At 36.8% G+C, this 24,908-nt stretch overlaps 2 protein-coding genes across 4 annotated transcripts in view; one reads left to right on the forward strand and one right to left on the reverse strand.

Moving 5' to 3' along the window:
• MTMR7 (myotubularin related protein 7) overlaps positions 1–21,488 on the forward strand; it is a 115,506-nt gene extending 94,018 nt beyond the window's left edge. The window contains exons 10-15 of one of the 2 annotated variants that reach the window (XM_034647665.1): positions 1,375–1,424; positions 2,720–2,920; positions 4,196–4,336; positions 5,808–5,934; positions 9,065–9,445; positions 21,404–21,488. In XM_034647665.1, the coding sequence (XP_034503556.1) occupies positions 1,375–1,424; positions 2,720–2,920; positions 4,196–4,336; positions 5,808–5,934; positions 9,065–9,427 (882 nt within the window). In that variant the 3' untranslated portion in view covers positions 9,428–9,445; positions 21,404–21,488. Of the gene's footprint in view, positions 1–1,374; positions 1,425–2,719; positions 2,921–4,195; positions 4,337–5,807; positions 5,935–9,064; positions 9,920–21,403 lie in introns of those variants that run through there. The other variant, XM_019804420.2, reaches the window with a different exon arrangement.
• VPS37A (VPS37A subunit of ESCRT-I) overlaps positions 20,859–24,908 on the reverse strand; it is a 48,473-nt gene continuing 44,423 nt past the window's right edge. The window contains exons 12-13 of one of the 2 annotated variants that reach the window (XR_004621957.1): positions 23,214–24,659; positions 20,859–21,495 (exon numbers count right to left, since the gene is read on the reverse strand). The gene's annotated coding sequence lies outside the window, so the exon portion shown is untranslated. Of the gene's footprint in view, positions 24,660–24,908 lie in introns of both variants that reach the window. The other variant, XM_002923793.4, reaches the window with a different exon arrangement.

The following is a 24,908-nucleotide window of genomic DNA, read 5'->3' on the forward strand; positions in this document are numbered from 1 at the left end:
GAAAATTTCATTGTTCTCTGCTCTTTGTTGAAATTATGAGTACATCCTTTCCTAGATTTGCACTTTTTAGGTGTGTGCATCACAGTGTGGCCTGTTACTTCCACCTGCAGAATATTTGCGTAGTTGCTGGGATGGTGCAGCTTTGGCCAAGCTGAAGCCCTGTCTTAACATGCCAGCAGGGGCCTCCTAGTGACTGGAAGATTACCTGGTTCTGGCCTCTGGCCCCATGATTGGGCAGAAAGTGCCTCGGGGGCCCCTGACTCCCTGCTAGGGAGGGATAGGTGCTGACAGCAGACCCCGGACAGGCTGACCCCACTGCTAGATCTCCATCAAGTAAGATCAGCTGACACTCTGGGGACAAGAGAGAAGAGGCAGAGGCAGGTTTCCTTCATGGGCTTTTTCTTTCTCTTTTTGAAAGTGTCAGAGAACTTCCAATTCCCTGTGATAGCACAGAGACGTCGGAGTGATACTCCAGCTTCAGACCCCTCCCCTGGACTGAGGTTAGGAAGGCTGGATTCCTTCATTTCCGCTTGGAGAGTGGAGGGTTTCTGGCTCACACACTCCTTCACACCATCCTCTACCACCACTGCATCTTTTTGATTCTGCCCCATTAAATTTACATGTTGCCAACTTCAACCACTCCATATTTCTTTAAGGGAAATCTCTGGCCATTTTAGAGCATTGGTGATAGTGATGGGATTGATCTCTATTATTTGATTCTATTTAAAATCCAGATAATTTGAGATTATAAACTCGTTACCCCAACCAACTCCAAAGCAGGGCTGAAACTCCTCTATTATGTCCCCAACACCTATCATTTTAGGATTTTTCTAATGTGTAATAAAGATAACAGGAAAATATTCCTAATGGTTCTTGTAAGGAGGCTGGTATTTGATATACTGAGACCTGTTTAAGAGATGGAGTTTGGTGTAGAAAGAGCTAGAGATGGAGTTTGGTGTAGAAAGAGCTAGAGATGGAGTTTGGTGTAGAAAGAGCATCAAACACATCTTAGCAGCGTAAGAAGTATTTAACCTCTGTTTCAGTTTCTCCTTCTGAAAAATGAGTGATCGTACTTGTCTCACAGTGAAACGAGATTATTATGAAGCCGTGTGAACAGTGTTTCCTAGAAAGCACGCAGCGGGTGCTGCTGTTACCTTTTCGTATATCCGTTCCCATTTATTCTTCCTGTGATGACCTTCAGCTCTGCCCTTCAGCTCTGCCTCTGCATTGTGGACAAAGAGTGTGCAGTCACTAAAGCACCTGAGGACCGTGACTTCTCCAAGATCCTTTGAATCCTTCCACGTTGTTGGCTGGGGTCTCCTATTTTTCCTTGTTTGCTTCTCTCCATAATATTTATATTCTTTTTTTGTGTAGGTATTAATTGAAAAGGACTGGATTTCCTTTGGTCATAAGTTTAATCACAGGTAAAAAAAAAAAACAAACTTAAAAATCTGTTGTTTTGAACTTATGAAAAAAATCTGTTTCTCAAGTTTTCAATTGAGTGGGGAAAAACAGCCTTATTTTCTTTGTCTATCTTATTCAAAAAGCTGAAGCTGTATACATTGTGTCACAGATAAATGGAGTTCTACTATCTTGTGGCAGTTAGCATCTCTGAGGTAGAGGATATGGACAGAAAGATGTGGAAATGGACAAGCTAGATTAATTGTTTTATGAGGAAACCTTTTTAAAAAGCTACCGAGTTGAGTAGAACTGAAACTTTTGAGAAGTTTCCAGTTTCTAATGTTTTCACTGTTGGAAAAACTCCTAAAGTGATCTTTGCTCATTCCTGTTCCTGAAGTTGGTTACCCATTGCTGAGCAGATGAGGCTCTATACTGTTATTTTGAACTTGATGGCACCCAAATCACCCTTCTGGATTCTAAAATTCACATAATAGTGTAAAAGACTAGGCATTCTTCATTTAAAAACCCATACAAGGGGCACCTGGGTTGCTGAGTCAGTTGAGCATCTGATTCTTGACCTTGGCTTGGGTCTTGACCCCAGGGTTGTGAGTTCAAGCCCTATGTTGGGCTTCATGCTGGGTGTGGAACCTACTTAAAAAAATTAATACAAATGTGACAGAGAAGATTCTGATGTACTCTTGAGAAACAAAGATGGGAGATACAAAGGTATGTCGGAGTCTGGGAATATGGGAATTGTCACATGGGAAATAAATTACGTGACAAGTTTTAACATTGCTCTAGAAATACCCTGAGAAACTTGGGAAACCACAATTTTTTTCAAGTTGTCTTTCTTCCCTTCCAACATAACAGTGCAAAAGCAAAAAACTCTAACACTCCCACAAACTGTTAATTAAATAAAGTGGAAGATTTACTTCAAAAGTCCTGAAGTACTTTTGAAACTTGAATTAAAGAACGCACTTTAAAAAAAGTGGAAGATTTACTTGAAAAGTCCTGATGTACTTTTAAAACCTAAAGAATGCTGTTAAAAAAAAATGTTCTTTTGCCATGGAAAGTTCCCTTGAATTCTATCTCTTGCACTAATGCTTTCTTTTGTAACTGTATGTCCCTTCTCTAGCCCGACCTTCAGTACAAAGTTTCTCTTGAAAGTGGGATTTAAGAAGTTAATTTTTTCAACTTCTGCACCCCAGGTCTATAAGGCTTATCTAGAAACTAAGGTTTCTTTGGTGTTTCTGCATTTATAGCTTTGTAAATAAAAAACCCCAACTTGCTGTAAAGTCTCTAATATTTTGTTGTATAGATATGGCAATCTAGATGGTGATCCAAAAGAAATCTCTCCAGTTATTGATCAGTTCATTGAGTGTGTCTGGCAGTTAATGGAACAATTTCCCTGTGCCTTCGAGTTCAATGAGAGATTTTTGATTCACATTCAGCATCACATTTATTCCTGCCAGTTTGGAAACTTCTTATGCAATAGCCAGAAAGAGCGACAAGAACTCAAGTGAGTGTTTTGCTGTTTAATTTTTATCTAAGGATTTTGTGATTGAGAATTTCAGATGGCATTTTAAAATTCTGGAGACTATTTTAGCCACATATCCATACTGACAGATTAAAGTTATTTTCTTTTTCCTGTCATCACTTCACAAATGGTTTAATGTCAGCAACTGACAAAGGTAGCCACAAGCTCATTTGCCCCAGTGATATCCACAGACCAGGTGGGAGACTTGATGCACTCGTATTAAAGGAAACCTCCTGGAGTCAGGGAAAATGAGTTTTGCATTTAAAAGGAAAAAGCTAGACATCTTCAGTGGATATACTCTCCTAATAAGAACTGCAAATTTAACTGAGTAAGCAAATTTGAAACTCAAGTCATTCTTTTATTCAGATTAAAACTGTATTGTTTTTATCCAGGAGGAAAGTCAATGAAATGTAGAATTTAAAATAAATTGCAAAGTCAAAAACTTAACAGCAAAGTGCTTTATGAACTGCAATGAGAGAACGGTTTTGAAATTTTCATAAAATGATTTTAACTGTGGTGTATATAACAATATCAAATTTAATTTTGGAAATATCAGTTCAAGTAAAATGGACTTTACTGTTTTTATAACAGTCTGAACAGAAAGAAAATGGCTTTTTCTGGTGGATACTAGTTTGTTTTCTCTCAGGAACTTCAAGAGTGATTCCTGGTAAATGGTAAATGATGAAAAGTAGCAGAGTGCTTCCTTCAAGCTCACCTGTTTTCCTAGAGTTTTGTGGTTTGCTCTAATGGACCAGTCACTTTAATGGTGTCTGCTTGCCTTTGAATCCTGGCTATTCCACTCACTATGTGTCTTTGTGACTGTGACTTTGAGAAACTGCTCTAATCTCTCTCAGCCTTGGTTTCCTCATCTGTACAATGGACAGATCTCGGAGTTCAGTGAGGACTGGATGAGAGAAAACAGGTGAAGCATTTAAATAGTACCCGGCAAATAATAAAATCTCAGTGACTACTTGGGGAAAAAATTTCCCCCAAATTACATACAAGTTTCATTTTATATTCAGAGGAATTAAACATCTTGTCCAGGCCAGTACAGATAGCAGAGAAGCTGCGACTATTACAGTGCCTTTCTGCTATATCATGAAGACACATACACACACTGTAAATTTCCCTGCTACAGAAAAGGGACACTGGATAGTCACCTAACAATTACTTGTCCCTTTCCAGTTTTAATATTACATATCTACAATTTCTAAGAACCAAGATAGGTCATTTGCAGGCTTCTTTTCTTTATAACAGAATTCAAGAAAGAACATACTCTTTATGGGCTCACCTGTGGAAGAATCGGGCCGACTATATGAATCCTCTATTTAGAGCTGATCACAGTCAGACCAGGGGAACCCTTCGTCTCCCCACAACGCCATGCAACTTCATGTACAAGTATGTAAACCTCTAGGACCTTACTGAGTATGCTTATGAACTTAGATTCTGCCACTGTTTAGTATTTGGAGGCCAAAGCATATGGAACACTGAGCCTCAGAGGGTTTTTTGGACACAAAACACACTAAAGGAGGATGCTTAAATATCTGATCTGGTATTTTTGCCAGTGTCTTCCTCCGTCTCCTTTCCCCTACATATGGAATTCTCTTTAGAAGTCGGTGTTTTGTAATAATGACACTAAAAATGGAAGTTCCAATATTATTTAAAAGCAAAAAGAGGGAGGGAGGGAGGGAAAGAGGGAGGGAGGGAGGAAGGAAGGACGGACCAAATAAACCAAGTGTCTTGTAAGTTAAATGTGGAATCACGAGTTTACATAGTGAGCATGACTTAGCTTACCTTCTTTCTCTGCTGAAACTCTGCCTAGTGCAACTACTTCCCTGTGGAAATAAATTATTTTAAGACTGTATATATTGGGATGGGGAGAGCAGGGTGGCATCCTACAGATTCTGTTAGAGCTCTACATTACATTTCATCCTTTGGCTTCTCTATGTGGAAGTTGTATGATATGGAAGGATGTCTCAGAGGTCAGCAAAAAGACAAACTTATGCAGAAAAAACTGAGAAACCACATTCTTTCTCCCTATGCACCCCCAAAAACACAGTGCTTAGTGGCTTCCTCTCTAGTTTTTTTTCTCCTCCTCAATTTGCTTTTGTTCTTAATTATTTCATTCTAATTATTTCCCCAGAATTTTAAAGAATATTAATTGTCACACTGGGGAAAAAAAGCCATAAAACAGTAGTTTTGAGAGCTGTTGAGATACAGTGCAATTAACTGTATTGCTCCCAATTTGTTAGTAACAGCCAGTCAACAAATGTTACGGAGTCAAGTACTATTTTAGGCACTATGGATAAAACAGTGAATGACTTATTAAACCCTGCCCTCAAAGTACTTTTCTAAGTAAAGCATGGTTCTACAAACATCCCTGTGATAATACTATTTATTCTTTGCAATCCAGTATGCTTTATGGGGTAGGATTAAAAAAAGGAAGATTTATTGCAAATGGAAATGTCAATTTTTGGTGGTTGATTAAAAGAAAAAAAAAAGCCAAAACCCTCAAATCTACAACTCTGAAAGATTCTAAATGTTAATATAATCACTGATTTTCCAAGATTAGTTCAAAACCGAGAGCCATTTTCTTAAAAAAGAATACGGCAATATGTGCCGCTTCAGTCTACTTTAGAAAGATACAGGCCTCCTTACTCGGGACCACACGTACAAGTAGACTCACCATGAAAGAAATTTACTGACCTAAGAAAAAGACAGCAGCAGCATGAAATCATGGCTGTAAGTAAGTGTCGTCTTTGAGCCCGGAATTCGGGACTCTGGCATGACAGATACCTTTGAAGACTTGAGGGAGTGACTTGACAGACTGTGATATGATGGCATCCTAAAGCTCTGCCATGTTTTGCAGGTTTTGGAATGGGATGTACAACCGCTTCGAAAAGGGGCTGCAGCCCCGACAGTCCGTTACGGATTACCTCATGGCAGTGAAGGAGGAGACGCAGCAGCTGGAGGAGGAACTGGAGGCCCTAGAAGAAGTAAGACACGCTCGTTCTCGTTCGTCTCCTTTCTGTGCTTATTTCTTGACAACCACTGTTCCGTGAACGCCTCTCATGACTCAGGATACGTGAAACGCAGCAACATAGCCCTTTCGTATATCTAGCTAAGTGGACAACCGGAACCAGAACCTCACCGAGCGAGCCCCCAGAGAACCAGAGCCCCAGCCTAGGCACTTAGTACATCTAGACGTCTGGCGTGGGGCTCACTCACAGGCTTTGCTGAACTAGTCGGCTGTTCCTACAATAGGTCAGGTTTTATTTATTTCTGTTATTTGAGAGAATGAAAACGAATTCTTTCTGGAGAATACATAAAAAAATAGGATTCAGAGCGAAAGAACAAGATCAGATATATACATGTGTGGTAAAAATTTGTCTGCTTTTAAGAATAATATTACATTAGCCTTTGGATGGTAATAGCTGAGACCAACTTAGCAACAGCCTAATTTTTGGCTTTTATAATTTCCCAGTAATTGGCCAGGAAGGTTATACTATACATATATTTGCTAACTATATAACTTTGTTTCCAGTGATACTACTGGTTGGTTGCTCACTAAAACCACCTGGATTCTTTGCTTTATTCTGCTTCACTCATCTGAAAACTCCATGGCGTCATGATGTCATTCACTTGCTCAGGAACTGGCAACCAATTCCTGTGCTCTGGACCTGAATTCTGAATTGAGACTATTAAAATGAGATGAAAAATGAAAAGCCTTTTCTCCCCACTCCTGAGATCATATGTAGTGTAGATTGGTCATTTCTAAATGGAAGTTGGCAAAATATCACCTTTCAAAACAGAAGTACCATGGAAGAGCTTAGGTCTAGGGTCGCACGCTCAAGTCCATACAGGACCAGATGGATTAAACAAATTCCGTCACTAGTAAACTGTTGGTTTTGAGAACTTTTGAAATCAAGCATAAATCTTAATCTATTATAAATCTGCAAGGGTTAAACAGACCATCTTTGGACCTACACGGAGAGCTCTACCTAAAGTTTACAGAACTGGAGAAACAGATTTGTGCATCAGAATCACCTCACAAAAAATCCTACTGCTAGGGCTCTAAGCCCAGACAGTCTGTTGGAGAATCTTTCGAGCTCCACAATGATTGTGAGCTGCCACCAGGGCTGAGAGACCTTGAATTAAATAACACACATAGAGAACTGAAATGAGGCACTGGTTAGGTTTTTAGGATTCTGGAGCTCTGGTAAAGACCTCTATGATTTTTGCCATTTTTAAGTCCACTCATGGTATCAGTAGGCCAGTTTTATTTCCTCTTCCTAAAGATACCCAAGCTTTACAAAAAGCTTAGGATTCTCCTGGTCTATTCCAAAATTCTTTTTGTTAAAAAACTAAAAATGAAAAAAGAAATTACTTAGAAAAACCATAATTAAAAGACATTGGCTCTTTTTCCTTTATAACAAAGTCAAAACCCCTTAGTGGCATTTAAGATTTTCCTACAATTCAGTAATCAATCCTTTCAGCTTTATTTTCTACTATTGCCCTTGCTCAAAATTTTTTTTAAAAATTTTATTTAATTAACATACAATGTATTTGTTTCAGGGGTACAGGTCTGTGATTCTGGGTCTTATATTAATACCCAGTGCTCATTGTAACACATACCCTCCCCACTGTCCATCACCCATTTACTCCATCCCCCCAACCCTTCCCCTTCAGCAACCCTCAGTTTGTTTCCTAAGATTAAAAGTCTCTTACGGTTTGTCTCCCTCTCTGGTTTCGTCTTACTTTGTTTTTTCCTCTCTTCCCCTATGATCCTCTGCCTTGTTTCTTAAACTACGCATATCAGTGAGGTCATATGATAATTGTCTTTCTCTGATTATTTTGCTTAGCATAATACCCTCTCTTCCATTCACATCGTTGCCCTTGCTCAAATTTAACTGTTGCCTGCTTATTGTACACAATGACCTCTTCCTACTTTTGTGTGTTTCTTCTTACTGTCCCTCCTGCCATAAATGCTCTAGCATCACCAGCACTTCCCAGTTTAATTCCTTCACAGTCCTGTTAAAATGCTCCTTCATTCCTGAAGCTTATTCAGATCTCTTCCTTCTAGCCATCCCACCCACTCTCTTAAATTTTTGACCCCTTCCAAATTCTTACATTATCTGAACTCTGCTTCCATACGTTCCTTTATAGCTGGATCTGTATTTGCCTCTGTTACTCACATTGCCCAGTACAATGCTGTTTGCACATAACAAGGTGAATATTTTGAAATGAGTATGTAATACTTGATCTTTTAACACCTCCCTTGCTGATGCCAAAGGATGCAATCTGGTAATTTTACCAGATTTTGGTTGTATTTTGAACAACCCAAACGTCCATCATTTGATGAAGAGATAAACAAAATGTGGCTATTCAAGCAATATAGTATTATTTAGTCATAATAAGGAACGAAGTATTGATACATGTTACATTGTGGATGAACCCCGAGAACATAAACTAAGGGAAAGAAGCCAGACATAAAAGGACACAAGTCGTATGATTGCATTTATAGGAAATGTCCACACTAGGCAAATCCATAGAGATAGAAAGTAGCTTAGTGGTTGCCAGGGCTGTGGGAAGGGGGAATGGGGAGTAAATACTAATGGATATAGGGTTTTCTTTGGGGATGATGAAAATATTTTGGAATTAGGTAGTAGTGAATTATTGTATAACCTTGTGAATACACTAAAACCAATGAATTATATACTTTAGAAGGGGGAGTTTAATGGTAAGTGACTTCTATCTTAATTTATAAACTTGGATAATAAACACCTCATTCCTGATTTAAAAAAAAATGTATTTTGAGTTCACAGGATGAAAATCATTATGTAAAACCTTACAGGTATAGAAAGAAGGATGACTCCTGATTGCCAAGTGCTTTACATAGGTTTTTTTCTCATTTTACAGAAAATGTATACACTAAGGCAGGTATTACCTTCCTTAATTAGAGATGAAGAAACCAAGTCTTGGAGAATCTGATTATTTTGTCCAAGGTCATAAAATCTAGCTTTGAACCCTGTCCATTTAAATTCCATGTTCTTAACATTATTCCCAGCTGGAAAGTAATAAATGCTAAATTATTTATGATTTTTCTCTGAATTTTTTTTTTTTTAGAGGCTTGAAAAAATTCAAAAAGTCCAGCTAAATCACACTAAAGTGAAGAGTAAGCAAAGTGAACCCAGCAAACACTCAGGGTTTTCTACCTCAGACAACAGCACAGCCAACACTCCCCAGGATTACAGTGGAAATATGAAATCATTTCCATCCAGGAGTCCCTCACAAGGTGATGAAGATTCTGCTCTCATTCTAACCCAAGACAATCTGAAAAGCTCAGATCCAGACCTGTCGGCCAACAGCGATCAGGAGTCTGGGGTGGAGGACTTGAGCTGCCGGTCTCCAAGTGGTGGCGAGTGCGCACCAAGTGAAGACAGTGCCAAGGACCGCGACTCTGACGAAGCTGTGTTTCTCACTGCCTGAAGTTTCCCTGTGGAGATCCAAAACAAAGGACACACAAGAAATGCTTTCCAAAAATAAGGGAGCAGTGCAATTTAAAATAAAAAATAATTCAGAAATGGTATATGTCATTGAGAATTATAAAATGTAGCAACGAAAAGGGAAAGAAAAGTTCAACTCTTAGTTTCTTTAGATGTTGAAGAACAGGAAGTAGCCATTTCTTTTATCAAACGTATAAAAGAAAAATTCCCCATTTTAAAAGTTGTTCTAGACTCTGAAAGTTTTGTTCACTACGTAGTGCTGACCTATCACCTGAGCTATCAGTACAAATCTTGTCACAGCATGCATCTGCTCAAAAAGTGCCCTGACTTCTCCTCCCCTCACACCTGATACCCTCAGTCTTTCCCCGTATTTCACTTCCAGATATATATATTTTGTTCTCTAAAACACCTGACATTGCCTTCCATCCTGACTCTGTTATCAGTATTTCCAGTGACAGAGCACACTGTGGAAACGTACCCCTTTCGCTTGGCAGATGGGTCTCTGTGCTGAGGAGCTTAGTTAATTGCTTGAGCTTATCTTTCAGGTTTAATGATCACTTTAACTTTTCCTTAAATAATATATTTTGAATTGTTATTATAATCTTGTTTCCTTTTTCTGGAATCTCATCATTTAAAAAATGCTCAAACTTATAATTCACTTTTTCTCTAACACAGGTCTAATACCTAATAAAATAGAAGCAACATTTGCTCTTTGGTTCTTAAAATATGAATTCAAATCATATTAAATATAACATTTTAAATTATAAATGTTATAAAATATAGCATTTTAAAATAACCTTTTATTACTATTCCAGAGACTGCATTACCAAGACAGTGTGGGCCAACCGCCAGCCTGATTGTTTTAGTATAACAAAGTTAGCAGTGTAACATTTCAATGAGGAAAAATACCAGTTAAAAACTAGAGAATTTGGTTGTCCTATTTAATAATAGAGTAAAAGTTTTATAACCTATCATTTTAGAAATTGTGTAACTGGTTAATATGATTTAACATTAGTAACCACTGACTGCTGAAAGTTCTGAAGAGTGTGATTATAAACTTTTGATCTGAAGAAACTTAGTGGAGCAAGTTTGGACGGAGATAAATAACATTTATAACTGCATGGTTTTAAATTATCAGTACATTCTAGAATGTAAAGGGCCCACTTTTACAATGTACATCAATATTTTTTTTCTTTTTTAGATTTATTTATTTTAGAGCATGTGCGCATGAAGGGCGGGGGCAGAGAGAGAATCCCAAGTAGACTCCCTGCTGAACATGGAGCCTGACATGGGGCCCAATATCACAACCCTGAGACTATGACCTGGCTGAAATCAAGAGTCAGATGCTCAACTGACTGAGCCACCCAGGCACCCCTACATCAATATTTTGAATAGGAAAAATCTAATAAGTTAATGTATTAAATTTTGCTGAAATGGGACTAAGGTAAGAGAGGGAAGAGGAGTAACATCACCAACATGTGACAGAGGTTGTTTCTGACTTTGCTCCCCTTCACAAAAAGATGACTAACAACTGTTCATGGACAAGACACCACTGAGAAGATCCTAGAGCTCAGGAGTGAGGCTAAGGCCCCCCATGGCACAACAGAGACCAAGACAGACATTAGAAGGGTAAGAGAAACGGCTACATGCTGACCACATTGCCCCTCTAGTGGGGAGAGCCCATGGGTGACATCCAGCCCCCCATCCACCCAATGTTGTGGGTTGCTTAGCTGGAGCCCCTACTCAGGTTTCACTCCACAAGGACTGCAGGGAAAGTGTGGGGCTCAACCACTAGGAGCCTGAGATGGAGAAGGGGAGAGGGGCTTCCAACAACCAACACCTGGGACTTAGAAGACTAAGTTCCTATGAGCAAAGCCTAAGTAACAATCCCAACCAGTGGTTTTGTTCAACTGCAAACCAAGTCAGTGTGGCACAATCTGGAGAACTTGGCAGGTTCAGGACTGCCAAATTGGGTCCCCAAAGAAGTTCTGTTGGCCCTGGTGCCTGGTCTTCTCATGCCCTGGCAGAAGACCCAAGCCACAGCTACTCTGCTGCAGATCATGACTCCTAGCCCTTCCTGATCAGAAAATCTGTTCAGGAAAATTTGGGAGTTGCCTGAAGTGGGCTCTTGCCCACACAACCAGAGACCTAGCCCTCTCCAGCCCCCCACACCTACAAAGCATGGCCTCCTGGGCCATCTGACAGGAAGTGATGAAAAAACACCTGGAAGCTGTGTGATCCACCAACTCTTAAGCCAAGAAATAGGTGGGCAGAACTGACAGCACCAAGAGCAAATCCAGTGGTCTTGTTTGGCCAGGGAACTTGAGGCAGGGATTGGCTAGAGTCAAGACCACAAAGAGCGTTAATGGCCTTTGAGCTGCTTCTGCTGCTGCACCTAACCAGGGAAACTAGTTCGTAGCCCCACTTACTGCTGAACACAACCTTCAACCCACCCACACAGGGAACCTAAGCAGAGCACACAGGAAACTGCATAGCCCATCCAACAGCCCCATTTCCAGGGCACTTGAATAGAGCACAGCCCGTGGCCTTCCATGTCTGTAGAGCCAAACCAGTGGCCTTGTCTGACCAGGATATTCAGTGCACACTCTTGCCTGAATCACGTCCCCAAACAAGCTATGCAGGTCCTGGGTCCCATCCTGCTGCCCTGGTAGGGCGAAGAGGATAATTCATAGCCCCAGTGAATGCTAAACATAGTATCCAGTCCCAGCCTTCTAGTAAGCCTAACCAGAGAATCCAGGAAATCACAAAGACCATCCCACAGCCTGACTTGAGTAGAGAACCAAGCCAGTGGTGCTATCCAGCTATTCTCAGTCCCTGATATATCCCTAACCTCAGAGCAGAAATAGTTGCCTTGCCTAAAAATAAACTCTTAAGAGGCGGCCCCACCTACCCAAAGATGTTATCAGCAGACATGTCCAGAAACCCAGACTGAGCTGACTGGTGAAGAAATGTCTCTGCCAAATCGAACATTCTAAGTGTGAAAGAGGAGACCCCTTACTCAAATGTGCAGGTACCAACCTAAGGAATCAAAGATCTTGGGAAAAATCACGTAAGTATGATACCACCAAAGGAAACAGATGAAGCTCTAGTAACTGACCCAAAAGCAATGGAGATCTGTGAGCTGTCAGATAAATAATTCTCTGAAAGAAGTTTAGTGAACTCTAAGAGCACACAAGAGAGCTAAACAAAGTTAGGAAAACAATACATGACCAAGAAGTTCAACAAAGAAACAGAAATCATCAAAAAAACCCATTCCAAATCCTAGATCTGAAAAATATAATAACTGAATCAAAGAATTCAATGAAGAGTTTCAAAAGCAGGCTCAACTATGTGGAAGAACAAAGCAATGAACTGGAAGAAAAACAACTCAAATTATTCAGTCATAGGGGCAAAAAGAAAAAAATGAAAAAAGTAGAGAGGCTACAGGAACTATGGGATGCAATAAAAACAAATAATATTTGCATTATGGGAATTCCAGGAGAAAAAGAATTGGACTGAAAGTGTATTTAAAGTAATAATGGGTGAAAACTTCCCAAACCTGGGTAGAGAAATAGATACCCAGATCCAAGAGGCCCTAAGGACCCAAAAGGTTGAACTCAAATAGGGCTAAATCAAAACACTTTACAATTAAATGTCAACAAAGACTAAGACTTTTGAAAACAGAAAGAGAAAATTGAGATTACAAAAAAGGGAACCCCAAATAAGGCTAATAGTGGACCTCTCAACAGAAATTTTTCAGGACTGAAAACAATGGGATGACATATTCAAAATACTGGGAGAAAAAAAAAAAAACCCAAAGTTTCAATCAAGAATTCTATACCCAGTGAAGCTGTCCTTCAGAAATATAGGAAGGATTTTGCCAGACAGACAAAAGCTGAGAGAGTTCATTACCGCTAAACCTGCCTTACAAGAAATTCTAAAGGGAGCTCTTTGAGTGAAAATAAAAGATCAGTAGTTAATAGCATAGAAACATAAGAAGGCAGTATAAAACTCACTGGTAATGATAAATAGTAAAAAAAGGATTCTGTAATAGGGTAATGGTGGTGTGTAAAATACTGAAGAATAAATTCAACCAAGGAAGTAAAAGATCTCTACTCTTTTTGAAAACTAGAATAAACTGATGAAAGAAACTGAAGAAGACACAAATACATGGAAAGGTATCCTGAGTTCTTCGACTGTAAAAACTAATATTGTTAAAATGTCCATACTGCCAAAAGCTATCTATAGAATCATGCAAATCCTTACCAAGATTCCAGTGGCACTTTCCTACAGAAGTAGAAAAAATTCCTAAAATTTAAATGGAACAACAAAAGACTCTGAATTACCAAAGACATCCTGACAAAAGAAAAAAAGCAGTGGGTTATCAAATTTCCTAATTTCAAGCTGTACTATAAAGCTATAGTAATCAAAACAGTATGGTACTACCACAAAAGCAGTCAAATAGATCAATGAACAGAATTGAGAGCTCAGAAATAAACCCCAACATATAGGGTCAACTATTATTTGACAAGGGAGCCAAGTCTTTTCAATGAATGGTGCTGGGAAAATCGGATATTCACATGTTAAAGAATGAAAATATACTGCTATCTTATACCACTTATAAAAATTAACTCAAAATGGATTAAAGACTTAAATGTGAAACTTGAAAAAATAAAACTCCTAAATTAAGAAAAGGAAAAAAGTTCCTTAACGTGGGTCTTGGTCATGACTTTTTTTGGAAGTAAACCTAAAGCCCAAACATCAAAATAAAAAATCAACAAGTGGAGCTACATCGAACTAAAAGTTTCTTTTGCAAAAGAAACAATCAACAAAGTGAAAAGATAACATATGAAATGGGACAAAAAATACTGCAAACTATGTATCTGATAAGGAGTTAATATCCAAAAAATATAAAGAACTTATAAAAACTCAATAACAAAAATAAAAATAATCCAATTAAAAAATGGGCAAAATACTTGACTAGAAATTTCCCCAAAGAAGACACATGAAAGGCAACAGTTATACAAAAAGATGCAAATCAAAATCACTGACATATCACCTCATGCCTGTTAGGGTGGCCATCCTCAATAAGACAAGATATCACAAATGCTGGTAAGGATGTGGATGAAAGGAATGCTTGTGCACCATTGGTAGAACTGTAAACTGGGCAACTAGTACAGAAAACAGTATGGAGATTCTCAAAATATTAAAATAGAATGACCACACCTACCAGAGCACCAACAGCAGTTGAGGTCAGGACCCACAGCCTTCCAGGCCAAGGGTCACTCCTGCCAACCTGTGACCCTACCGGATTCATGGTCACCCCTTGCAACCATTCAGGCAAGGGGCCATCCCTGCCTACCACTTTGCCCACAGCATTTGTGGACCCACCACAACAAGAGGAAGCACACAGCCCACACAGGTGGCAACCTTGGAGCACCTGACTCTGGTGGCCAAAGGAGATTGCACTTCTGGGCCCTACAGGATATCCCCTACAAAAAGCTACTCCCTTCCGACTAGGAGACATAGCTGAACTACCTAATACATATAAAGAAACAAAGACAGGCAAAATGAGGAGACAAAATAGTTTGTTCCAAAAGAAAAAATATAAGAACAAAAGAACAAATATAAGAAAGTACCAATCCAAACTGAAGAGTAAAATAACGGAAATGAAAACTATACTTGAGGGAATAAACAGCAGATTAGATGATAAAGAAGAATGGATCAACCATCTGGAAAAGAGGGTGGTGAAACCTACCCAAACTGAACAGGAAAAAAAAAAGAATTAAAAAAATAATGATAGTTTAAGGGATCTCTGAGACATCAAGAATATTAACAATCACATTACAGAGATCCCAGAAGGAAAAGAGAAAAGAGTAGAAACTTTAATTGAAGAAATAATGGCTGAAAACTTCTCTAATTTGGGAAAGGAAACAGACATGCAGGTCCAGGAAGCACAAGTCTCAAACAAAAGAAACCCAAAAAGATCCACACCTTATAAGACATATTATAATTAAAAGGTCAAAAATTAAAGACAAAGAGAGTATCTTAAAAGCAGCAAGAGAAAAGCAATTAGTTACAAACAAAGGAACCCCCCCTCCATAGAACTATCAGCTGAGTTTTCCAACAGAAACATTGCAGGTCAGAAGAAAGTGGCACAATATATTCAAACTGCTGAAAGAAAAAAAAAACAAAAAACAAAAACAAAACCTACAACCAACAGTACTCTTCCTAGCAAGGGTATCATTCAGAATTGAAGGGAAAATAAAGAGTTTCTCAGACAAGAAAAAATGTATTATTTTTAGAATGCGTTCTAACTTAAGCAACCACCAACTTAAAAAAGACTGTTATACACATAGGTTGTTATATATGAACCTTCTTGTAACAACAAACAAAAAACCTGTAATACATACACAGCAAAAGAAAAGGAATCCAAGGGTAACACTAAAGAAAGTCACCAACACAAGGGAAGAGAGGAAGAATGAAATAGAGAATATAAAAAGCAACTGATTTCTGAGCATTGATTTTGTATCCTGCCACATTACTGAATTGCTCTATAAGTTCTAGTAATTTGGGGGGGGGGGAGTCTTTTGGGTTTTCCATATAGAGTATCATGTCATCTGCAAAAAGAGACAGTTTGACTTCTTCTTTGCCAATTTGAATACCTTTTATCCCTTTTTGTTGTCTGACTGCTGTTGCAAGGACTTCTAGTACTATGTTGAGTAATAATGGTGAAAGTGGGCATCCTTGTCGTGTTCCTGATCTTAAGACTAAGAGGCAGTCCACGGAATGGGAGAAGATATTTGCAAATGACACTACAGATAAAAGACTGGTATCCAAGATCTACAAAGAAGTGGGAATGCAAGTTGGTACTGCCACTTTGGAAAACAGTGTGGAGGTCCCTTAAAAAGTTAAAAATTGAGCTACCCTAGAAGACATACAAATGGCTAACAGACACATGAAAAAAATGTTCAAAATCATTAGCCATCAGGGAAATTCAAATCAAAATTATATTGAGATACCACCTTAAGCCAGTTAGAATGGCAAAAATTAACAAGGCAAGAAACAACAAATGTTGGAGAGGATATGGAGAAAGAGGAACCGTCTTACACTGTTGGTGGGAATGCAAGTTGGTACTGCCACTTTGGAAAACAGTGTGGAGGTCCCTTAAAAAGTTAAAAATTGAGCTACCCTATGATTCAGCAATTGCATTACTGGGTATTCACCTCAAAGATACAGACATACTGAAGAGAAGGGCCATATGCACCCCAATGTTCATAGCAGCATTGTCCACAATAGCTAAATCGTGGAAGGAGCTGAGATGCCCTTCAACAGATGACTGGATTAAGAAGTTGTGGTCCATATATACAATGGAATATTACTCAGCTATCAAAAAGAACGATTTCTCAACATTTGCTGCAACAATGGACGGCACTGGAGGAGATAATGCTAAGTGAAATAAGTCAAGCAGAGAAAGACAATTATCATATGGTTTCTCTCATCTATGGAACATAAGAACTAGGAAGATCAGCAGGAGAAGAAAGGGATAAAGAAAGGGGGGGTGATCAGAAGGGGGAACGAAGCATGAGAGACTATGGACTCTGAGAAACAAACTGAGGGCTTCAGAGGGGAGGGGAGTGGGGGAATGGGATAGGCTGGTGATGGGTGGTGGGGAGGGCAAGTATTGCATGGTGCACTGGGTGTTATACGCAACTAATGAATCATCAAACTTTACATCAAAAACCAGGGATGTACTGTATGGTGACTAATATAATAAAAAAATATTAAAAAAAAAAGAAAGAAAATCTGAACAGAACAATTACTAGTAATGAAACTAATCAGTAATCAAAAAAGCTCCCATCAAACAAAAGTCCAAAACCAGATGGCTTCACTGGTGAATTCTCTCAAATATGTAGAATTAATACCTATCCTCGTACTATTTCAAAAAAATGAAGAGGAATAAATGCTTCCTATGCTTATCTACAAGGCCAGCATTACCCTGATACCTAAACTAGAAACAAACAAACAACAAATAAGTCACAGGCCAATATCCCTGATGAACACAGATGCAAAAATTCTCAACAATATAATAGCAAAATGAATTCAACAATAAACCGAAAGGATCATCCACCACAATCAAGTCGAACTTACTCTGGGGATGCAAGGACGGTTCAACATCTGCAAATCAATTAACGTGATAAACCACATCCAACAAAACAAAGGATAAGGATCGTATGATCATCTCAATAGATCCATAAAAAGCATCTGACAAAGTTCAACATCCGTTTATGATCAAGTCTCAATAAAGTGGGTATAGTGAAAATGTACCTCAAAGTATTAAGGCCACATATGACAAACTCACAGCTAACATCATATGCAACATTGGAAACCTGAAAGCTTTTCTTCTAGGAGTAGCAGCAAGACAAGGATGTCTATTCTCACCACTTTTATTTAACATAGTACTGGAAGAACTAGCCACAGCAATTAGGTAAGAAAAAGAAATAAAAGGTATCCAAATTTGGAAGTAAAACTGTCACTATTTGCAGATGCCATGATACCATATATAGAAGACCCTAAAGCCTCCACCAAAAAATACTAGAAAAAAAAATATTAAAATAAAGGAATTTAGTAAAGTTGCAGGCTACAAAATAAACAGAAATCTCTTTCTATATTTAGAATTTCTATATAGTACTATCAGAAAGAGAAAATAAGAAAACAATTCCAAAGACAATTGTATCAGCAAGGATAAAATACTTAGGAATAAATATTACCACGGAGGTGAAAGACTGCTGTACAGAAAACTATAAGACATTGATGAAAGAAACTGAAGATGACACAAATAAATGGAAAAACATGCCATGCTCATGGATTGGAAGAATTAATATTGTTAAAATGTCCTTACCACACAAAGTGATATACAGATTCAGAGCAATCCCTATCAAAATACCAATAGTATTTTTCAAAGAACTAGATACAAATAACCCTAAAATTTGTATGGAATCATAAAAGACACCAAATAGCCAAAGCTATCATGAGACAGAACAAAGCTGGAGGTTTCATGCTCCAGGATATCAAACCACACTACAAAGATATATAATCAAAACAATACGGTAATGGCACAAAAACACGCAATGAAACAGAACAGAGAGCCCAGAAATAAACTTACACTTATGTGATCAATTCATCTTTGAAAGAGTTGGCAAGAACATAAAATGGAGAAAAGACAGTCTCTTTAATAAATGGTGATGAGAAAACTGGACAGCTACATGCAAAAGAACGAAACCAGGCCACTTTCTTATACCATACACAAAGATAAAATCAAAAAGTACTAAAGACTTATATGTACAATATGGATCCACAAAACTGGAAGAAAACATAGGCAGTAAGCTCTCTGATATTGGTTTTAGCAACTTTTTTTTTTTTTTTGGATCTATCTTTTTAAAGGACAGCATAAGCAAAAATAAACAGGACTACATTAAACTAAAAAGCTTTTGCACAGCAAAGGAAACCATCAACAGAACAAAAAGGCAACCTACTGAATGGGAGAAGATATTTGCAAATGACATATCTGATTAAGGGTTAATATGCAAAATATATAAAAAACTCATCCAACCCAATATCAAAAAAATTAACAATTTTGATTAAAAAATGGGTAGAGGACCTGAAAAGACATTTTTCCACAGAAGACAAAAAGGTGATTAATAGGCATGGAAAGATCTTAACATCAGCAACCATGGTGAAATGCAAATCAAGACCACACTGAAATATCACCTTGTATCTTTCAGAATGGCTATTATCAAAAAGACACGCAATAACATATTGGTGAGGATGTGGAGAAAAGGGAACCCTGGTGAACTGCCGGTGGGAAGGTAAATTGCTATGGAAAACAGTATGACATTTACTCAAAAAAATTAAAAATGGATCTACCATAAGATTCAGCCATTCCACTTCTAGGTATTTATCTGAAGAAAACAAAAACACTAATTGGAAAAGACCTACGCACCCCTTTATCATTTATATTAGCAAAGATACTGAAGCAACCTAAATATCATGATATATGAAAGGATTAAAGAAGTGGTGTGTGTGTGTGTGTGTGTGTGTGTGTGTGTGTATACAGATATACACATACAGTGGACTATTAGCCATAAAAGAGTGAAATCCTGTCATTTGTGACAAGTAGGATAAACCTAGAGGGTATTATCCTAAGTGAAATAGAAAAAAACTAATACTGTATGATTTTGGTTATACGTGTAATCTAAAGAGCAAAAAAAAATGAACAAAAAAACAATACAGGAACAGACTCATAGATACAGAGAACAAACTGATGGCTGCAGAGAGGGAAGGGGGGATAGACAAAATAGGTGATGGGGATTAAGAGATACAATCTTCCAATTATAAAATAAAACCAGATGTAATGTACAGCATAAGGAATATAGTAATATTGTAACAACTTTGTATAATGACAGATGGTAACTAGACTTACTAGTGATCACTTCATAATACATATAAACAAATCACTATGTACAAACTTATACAATATTGAAACTTATACAATATTGCTTGTCAATTATCTTCAATTAAGAAAAGTACAAATTGTCCTTGAAAATAAAACAAAACAAAACAAAACTGAACTGCTGTATGATCCAGCAATTCAATTTTGGGGAATATATCCAAAAGAAACAAAAACAGGTAACTCTAAAAGGTATCTGCACCCCCATGTTCATAGCATTATTTACAGTGGCCAAGACATGGAAACAAACTAACTGCCCATTGATGGATGAATAAAGAGGCTGAGTATATACACAATGGAATATTATTCAGCAATAAAGAACAAGGATAACCTGCCACTTGTGACAACATGAATGGACCCTGAGGGCATTATTCTGCTAAGTGAAATAAGTCAGAGAAAAACAAAAATTGTATGATCTCTCTCATATGTGGAATCTAAAACAAAAAACAAAACAACTCATAGGAAAAGAGATCAGATTTATGGTTACCAGAGGTAAGGGTGTAGGGAAGGGGAACTGGAAAAAGGTGATGAAAACGTACAACCTTCCAGTTACGAAATATAAGAGTACTAGGGTTGTAACATACAGCATGAGTGTACACATGAAAGTTAAGAGTTAATCCTAATAATTCTCATCACAAGGAAAACAACTTTTGCTTTTTCTTTTTAGTTTATCTACTGTAGATGAGATGATGGATGCTAAGTCAACTTACTGTGGTAATCATTTCACAATGTATATAGGTCAAACCATTATGCTACATAGCTTAAACTTATACAGTGATGTATATCTACTATGTACCAATAAAACTGAGAAACAGAGAAAGGTTAAGAAAGCTACATTGCTGAAATGTCCAGTATGAAAGGTTTGGAAGGGGTACAGCAACATATTTAATAAAATAACACCGTATTCAGTTGACCCTTGGACAATATCAGTTTGAAGTTTATTTTTCAATAAAGTACAGTAGTATAAATGTATTTTCTCTTATGATTTTAACATTTTTTCTCTAGCTTACTTTATTATAAGAATACAGTATAATTATATGTATAACAAAATATGTGGTAACCAATTGTTTATGTTATCAATAAGGCTTCTAGGCAACAGCAGGCTACTAGTGACTAAATTTTTGAGGAGTTAAAAATTGTACATAGATTTTTGTCTGTGCAGGAAGTAGGCGCCCCTAACCTCCATACTGTTCAAAAGTCAACTGTAATCATTTATGTGTTAATCACTTAAAAACAGAACTCTAGTATATTAGGGATGTGTAATATAAAAGTACTCTGTTAATATAAATAAAACAAGTGTAATTCTTTTAGAATATAAAATTTAAGCATACTCTACTGAGGAATATTTGTTCATTTTCTGCAATTTAGTGTATACAGTAATACCTTATTAATGATACTTGAAATAGGATATAGTTGTAATGGATTTTGCATTTTTATAACACAACTTACTACATGCCATTCCTGTAGTTATCAACTCTTAGAAACTTCTTTGCCTGATACTGAGGATGAGATTTTAACTTCTTCCATTTGGCAGTTTATATCTACAAAAACAGAGAAATAAAAATTATTTAAAAAATGACACAGTACATATATGAAACAAAATTATGCATTTATTTTGAAACACAAATAGTATAAATATTTGATATTTTAAAATGTCTTTAATGTGATGTCTTTCACATCAGACACATAAACTCTTTTTTCAGCCTCCCCATTTTACAAGATACTATAATTTATACATATGTTCATTTACACTACATATTAGAAGTTAATCTAACACTGATATTTATATAAAAAGTTACATTTACTGCATATTAAAACTTTACTATGCTTTCACAGGGTCTTGAAAGAGCATGGCCAATCCAAAAGACTAAAATCTCTAATAGCACATTTTCATTTTAAATCGAACATCAATCAGGAAGTATTTTATTTATGGCACCTGTTTTAAAGCATAGGTAATAAACTAATATAAAACTGACTCAAGGCAGACTACTTCCCAACTAGTAACATTTAAAGCTCAAGTGACTTGTTATTTAGTGATACTCGGGAAAATTTAACGATTTGAAGTAGGTAAATAAAACTTTGACCATGATTCAGCAATCAACAAAGGAACTTTTTAAAAAATAAAGTTAGGTGAGGATAGGGGAAACCTTGGGATATGGTTTTATTCTTTAAGATCAAAAAGTTTACCTTCTTCCCCTAAAAATGAATTCCAGTTTTCACTGAAATTCCTTCAACTTAAGCAAATGTAATTTATGATCAAACTTTCCTGTCAAACAGCCTCTATTCCAATATAAATTTCCTACTCTTGTTTCCAACTTTGAAACAGGTATCTTTACTGTATATCCCATTTATTTAGACAACTTTCTTCGATTTGAGATATTAGTGTTTAAATTTCTACCCATGACAAACCTCTACTCTGAATAGTAACTCCTAAGCTTTCCTCTATTTTCTGATTTCCATCTGGCCTTCTCTCACATGTTAAAGTAAAATCAGAACCTCTGCCTTGGCAGGCGTTTTTCTCCCCATGGCACTTCTCCAAATGACCACTTTTTAGACACAGCCATAATATTACCCAAAAACTCATTTACTTTTTCTACTGCAATAGAAACCAAAATTCACAGAGAATTATTCAAATGAAGACTTTTTTTTCTGTCTTGGACAACTTATACAACCTATATCTGAACTAAATTGTCTGTTGGTTAATGCAGATATTCATGATCAAAGTCCTCTTTTTTAATGACTGGGTTGTAAGGAAGTTGCCTAATAAATTAATTTTGGAAAGAGGAAGAAGCTATGTTAACTGGTATAGAATGAAACCAGGACAGTTTGGTTTAAACAATACTGAGATGCACTACGTGATTACATAGAGGAAATTTACTGTGTAAGAAAATGTGGGTTTTTTGTTTGTTTGGGGGGGTTTGTTTGTTTTTGTGTGGAGGGGAAGGCAGATGAGCACCTAAGCACCTAAACCATATTTGAGTTACTGTACAGCATTTCCACTGTGTCTTACTCTGAATAGGTGTTAAATAAAATTAGCAGATCAAATGAATTAATGTCCCTTTAAAATGGCTGTGATCTGCTCTTCTCTTGTTATAGGTTCTACACAGTTTATACGAAAGCTACTGATTATTTGCAATAGACTGGGGCTATTATGTCCTCCATTGCAGTGACTGCTGGGAAAATTAGAAGTCCTGCTGGTCTTCTTATACGGAAAGGTTTCTGAATACCCAGAAGACTGCCACAAATTTAAAACACTTACCTCGGGTTATTTCATTTACAAATCCATAAAAATCATGTCTGGTCATTTTGAAGATTAAACAGCATGCCCTTAGCACAGTGCCAGTGAGACAGGCAATTATGAAAGTCAGTATCTTTATTCCAATTATATATTTATAGTCCATATGAATACTTGCTCTTCCACAAAGACAGATTATTATTTTTCAAGTCTAAGAAAATAATTTTGTTTTTCCTAAAGTTCTATTGCCAAGAACGTGTACAGAAAGAAAAAGAATAAGAAAAACCAAAAAACCTGTAGTACCATATGCTGGCATTTGGAATAACAATACGTATTGGGATGGAAATTTAAACAAAAATATGCATTATGCTGTTTTGTGATTTAGACACAACCTTATGAAGCCTCAGATACATATAGCTACAGATTTTCTCCTTTATTAGCTTTTACAGCTACCCACAAAATGTGTTCATTCTCCAACACTGTTAGAAGCAAACTGCTGAACATAGTACAATTTAAAGAGCAAATTCAATAAAATTAATTAAAAACTAGACTGCCTAAAAGTTAAATATTAATTTTATTACTAAAGCTGTTCTCTTATGAAAAACTAACTCACAGTAAAGGTCAAAAAAATTCATTGACTTGTGTGTCTAGATTTACTATTTATTAACAAAAAGATTGTTTTTAACATTAGGAATTTAGAAAGTATATCATTATCCAATCATAAGCTTATCAGATACTTTTATAAAAAAATTAGTATGAAAGTTTATGTTGGACTAGATGAAGTGGAAGGCAATTTTTTTCTATTAGGTAAAAGAATTATTTAACTGTATTGCTTCTTAAATGCATCCTTAATTTTAAAAATTAAATAATATATGAGCAGCTGATGTATTCTCTTGATACACTGTGTATTAAAAGTTACTTTCTTGAGATGGCACATTAGTAGGTTTGGTATTTCCTGACACTGTGAATATTTAAAAACAAATGTTTTTTGAAAGTTTCATCATCTGGAAAGAAGGAAAAATAAGGCTTTCTACAGCTGAAAATAGTAATTTTTCAAAAAGACTGAGAGGAAAAATATCTAAACAAACCATTTTTGATAAAGAAATGAGGCAGTTTCAAATTAAAAATATAAATTTAAATGAAGCAATTTTATAAAATACTGATACTAGCTAAAATTACATGCATAGGTAATTAATAATAACGGAGGAACAGCAGTGGAATTTAAATATGATAGGACTGATCAACAATAAATAAACATTTATAGTGCAAATCGTGCAGAAAAACTTCTCAAAGCAAAGACCACAGCAGTCATTCTAATCTGTACAAAAGCAGTCTCAGTTCTCTAAACGATCTATACAGGATATCTATAAATTCAGCCACTGTGATGAAATGCCAATTTGCAAATCATACGTAAAAATGTGCTTAGTCTTGTGTCATTTCTGTCTTGGCAGTTTATGTTTTCAGGAAAATCTGAAAAGAAAAGAACATAAAAAACACTAAGATTTAACTTAAGATGATAAATTTTCATCTCTTTACATTCTCTTCCAATTAAGATCTACCTATAAGAATATAATTTGACTACCAGGGGAAAAGAGGCAGGGAAGGAATTCTAGCATGTTCATATAAATAATTACTCAGTGCCTACTTTCTTCTTAAACCTTGATATTAAAAATCAACCCTTACCCTAGGGGATTGACAGTATGATTTGCAAAACAAGAA

Source organism: Ailuropoda melanoleuca, chromosome 18, assembly GCF_002007445.2.
Source record: "Ailuropoda melanoleuca isolate Jingjing chromosome 18, ASM200744v2, whole genome shotgun sequence".
Taxonomy (NCBI): Eukaryota; Metazoa; Chordata; class Mammalia; order Carnivora; family Ursidae; genus Ailuropoda; species Ailuropoda melanoleuca.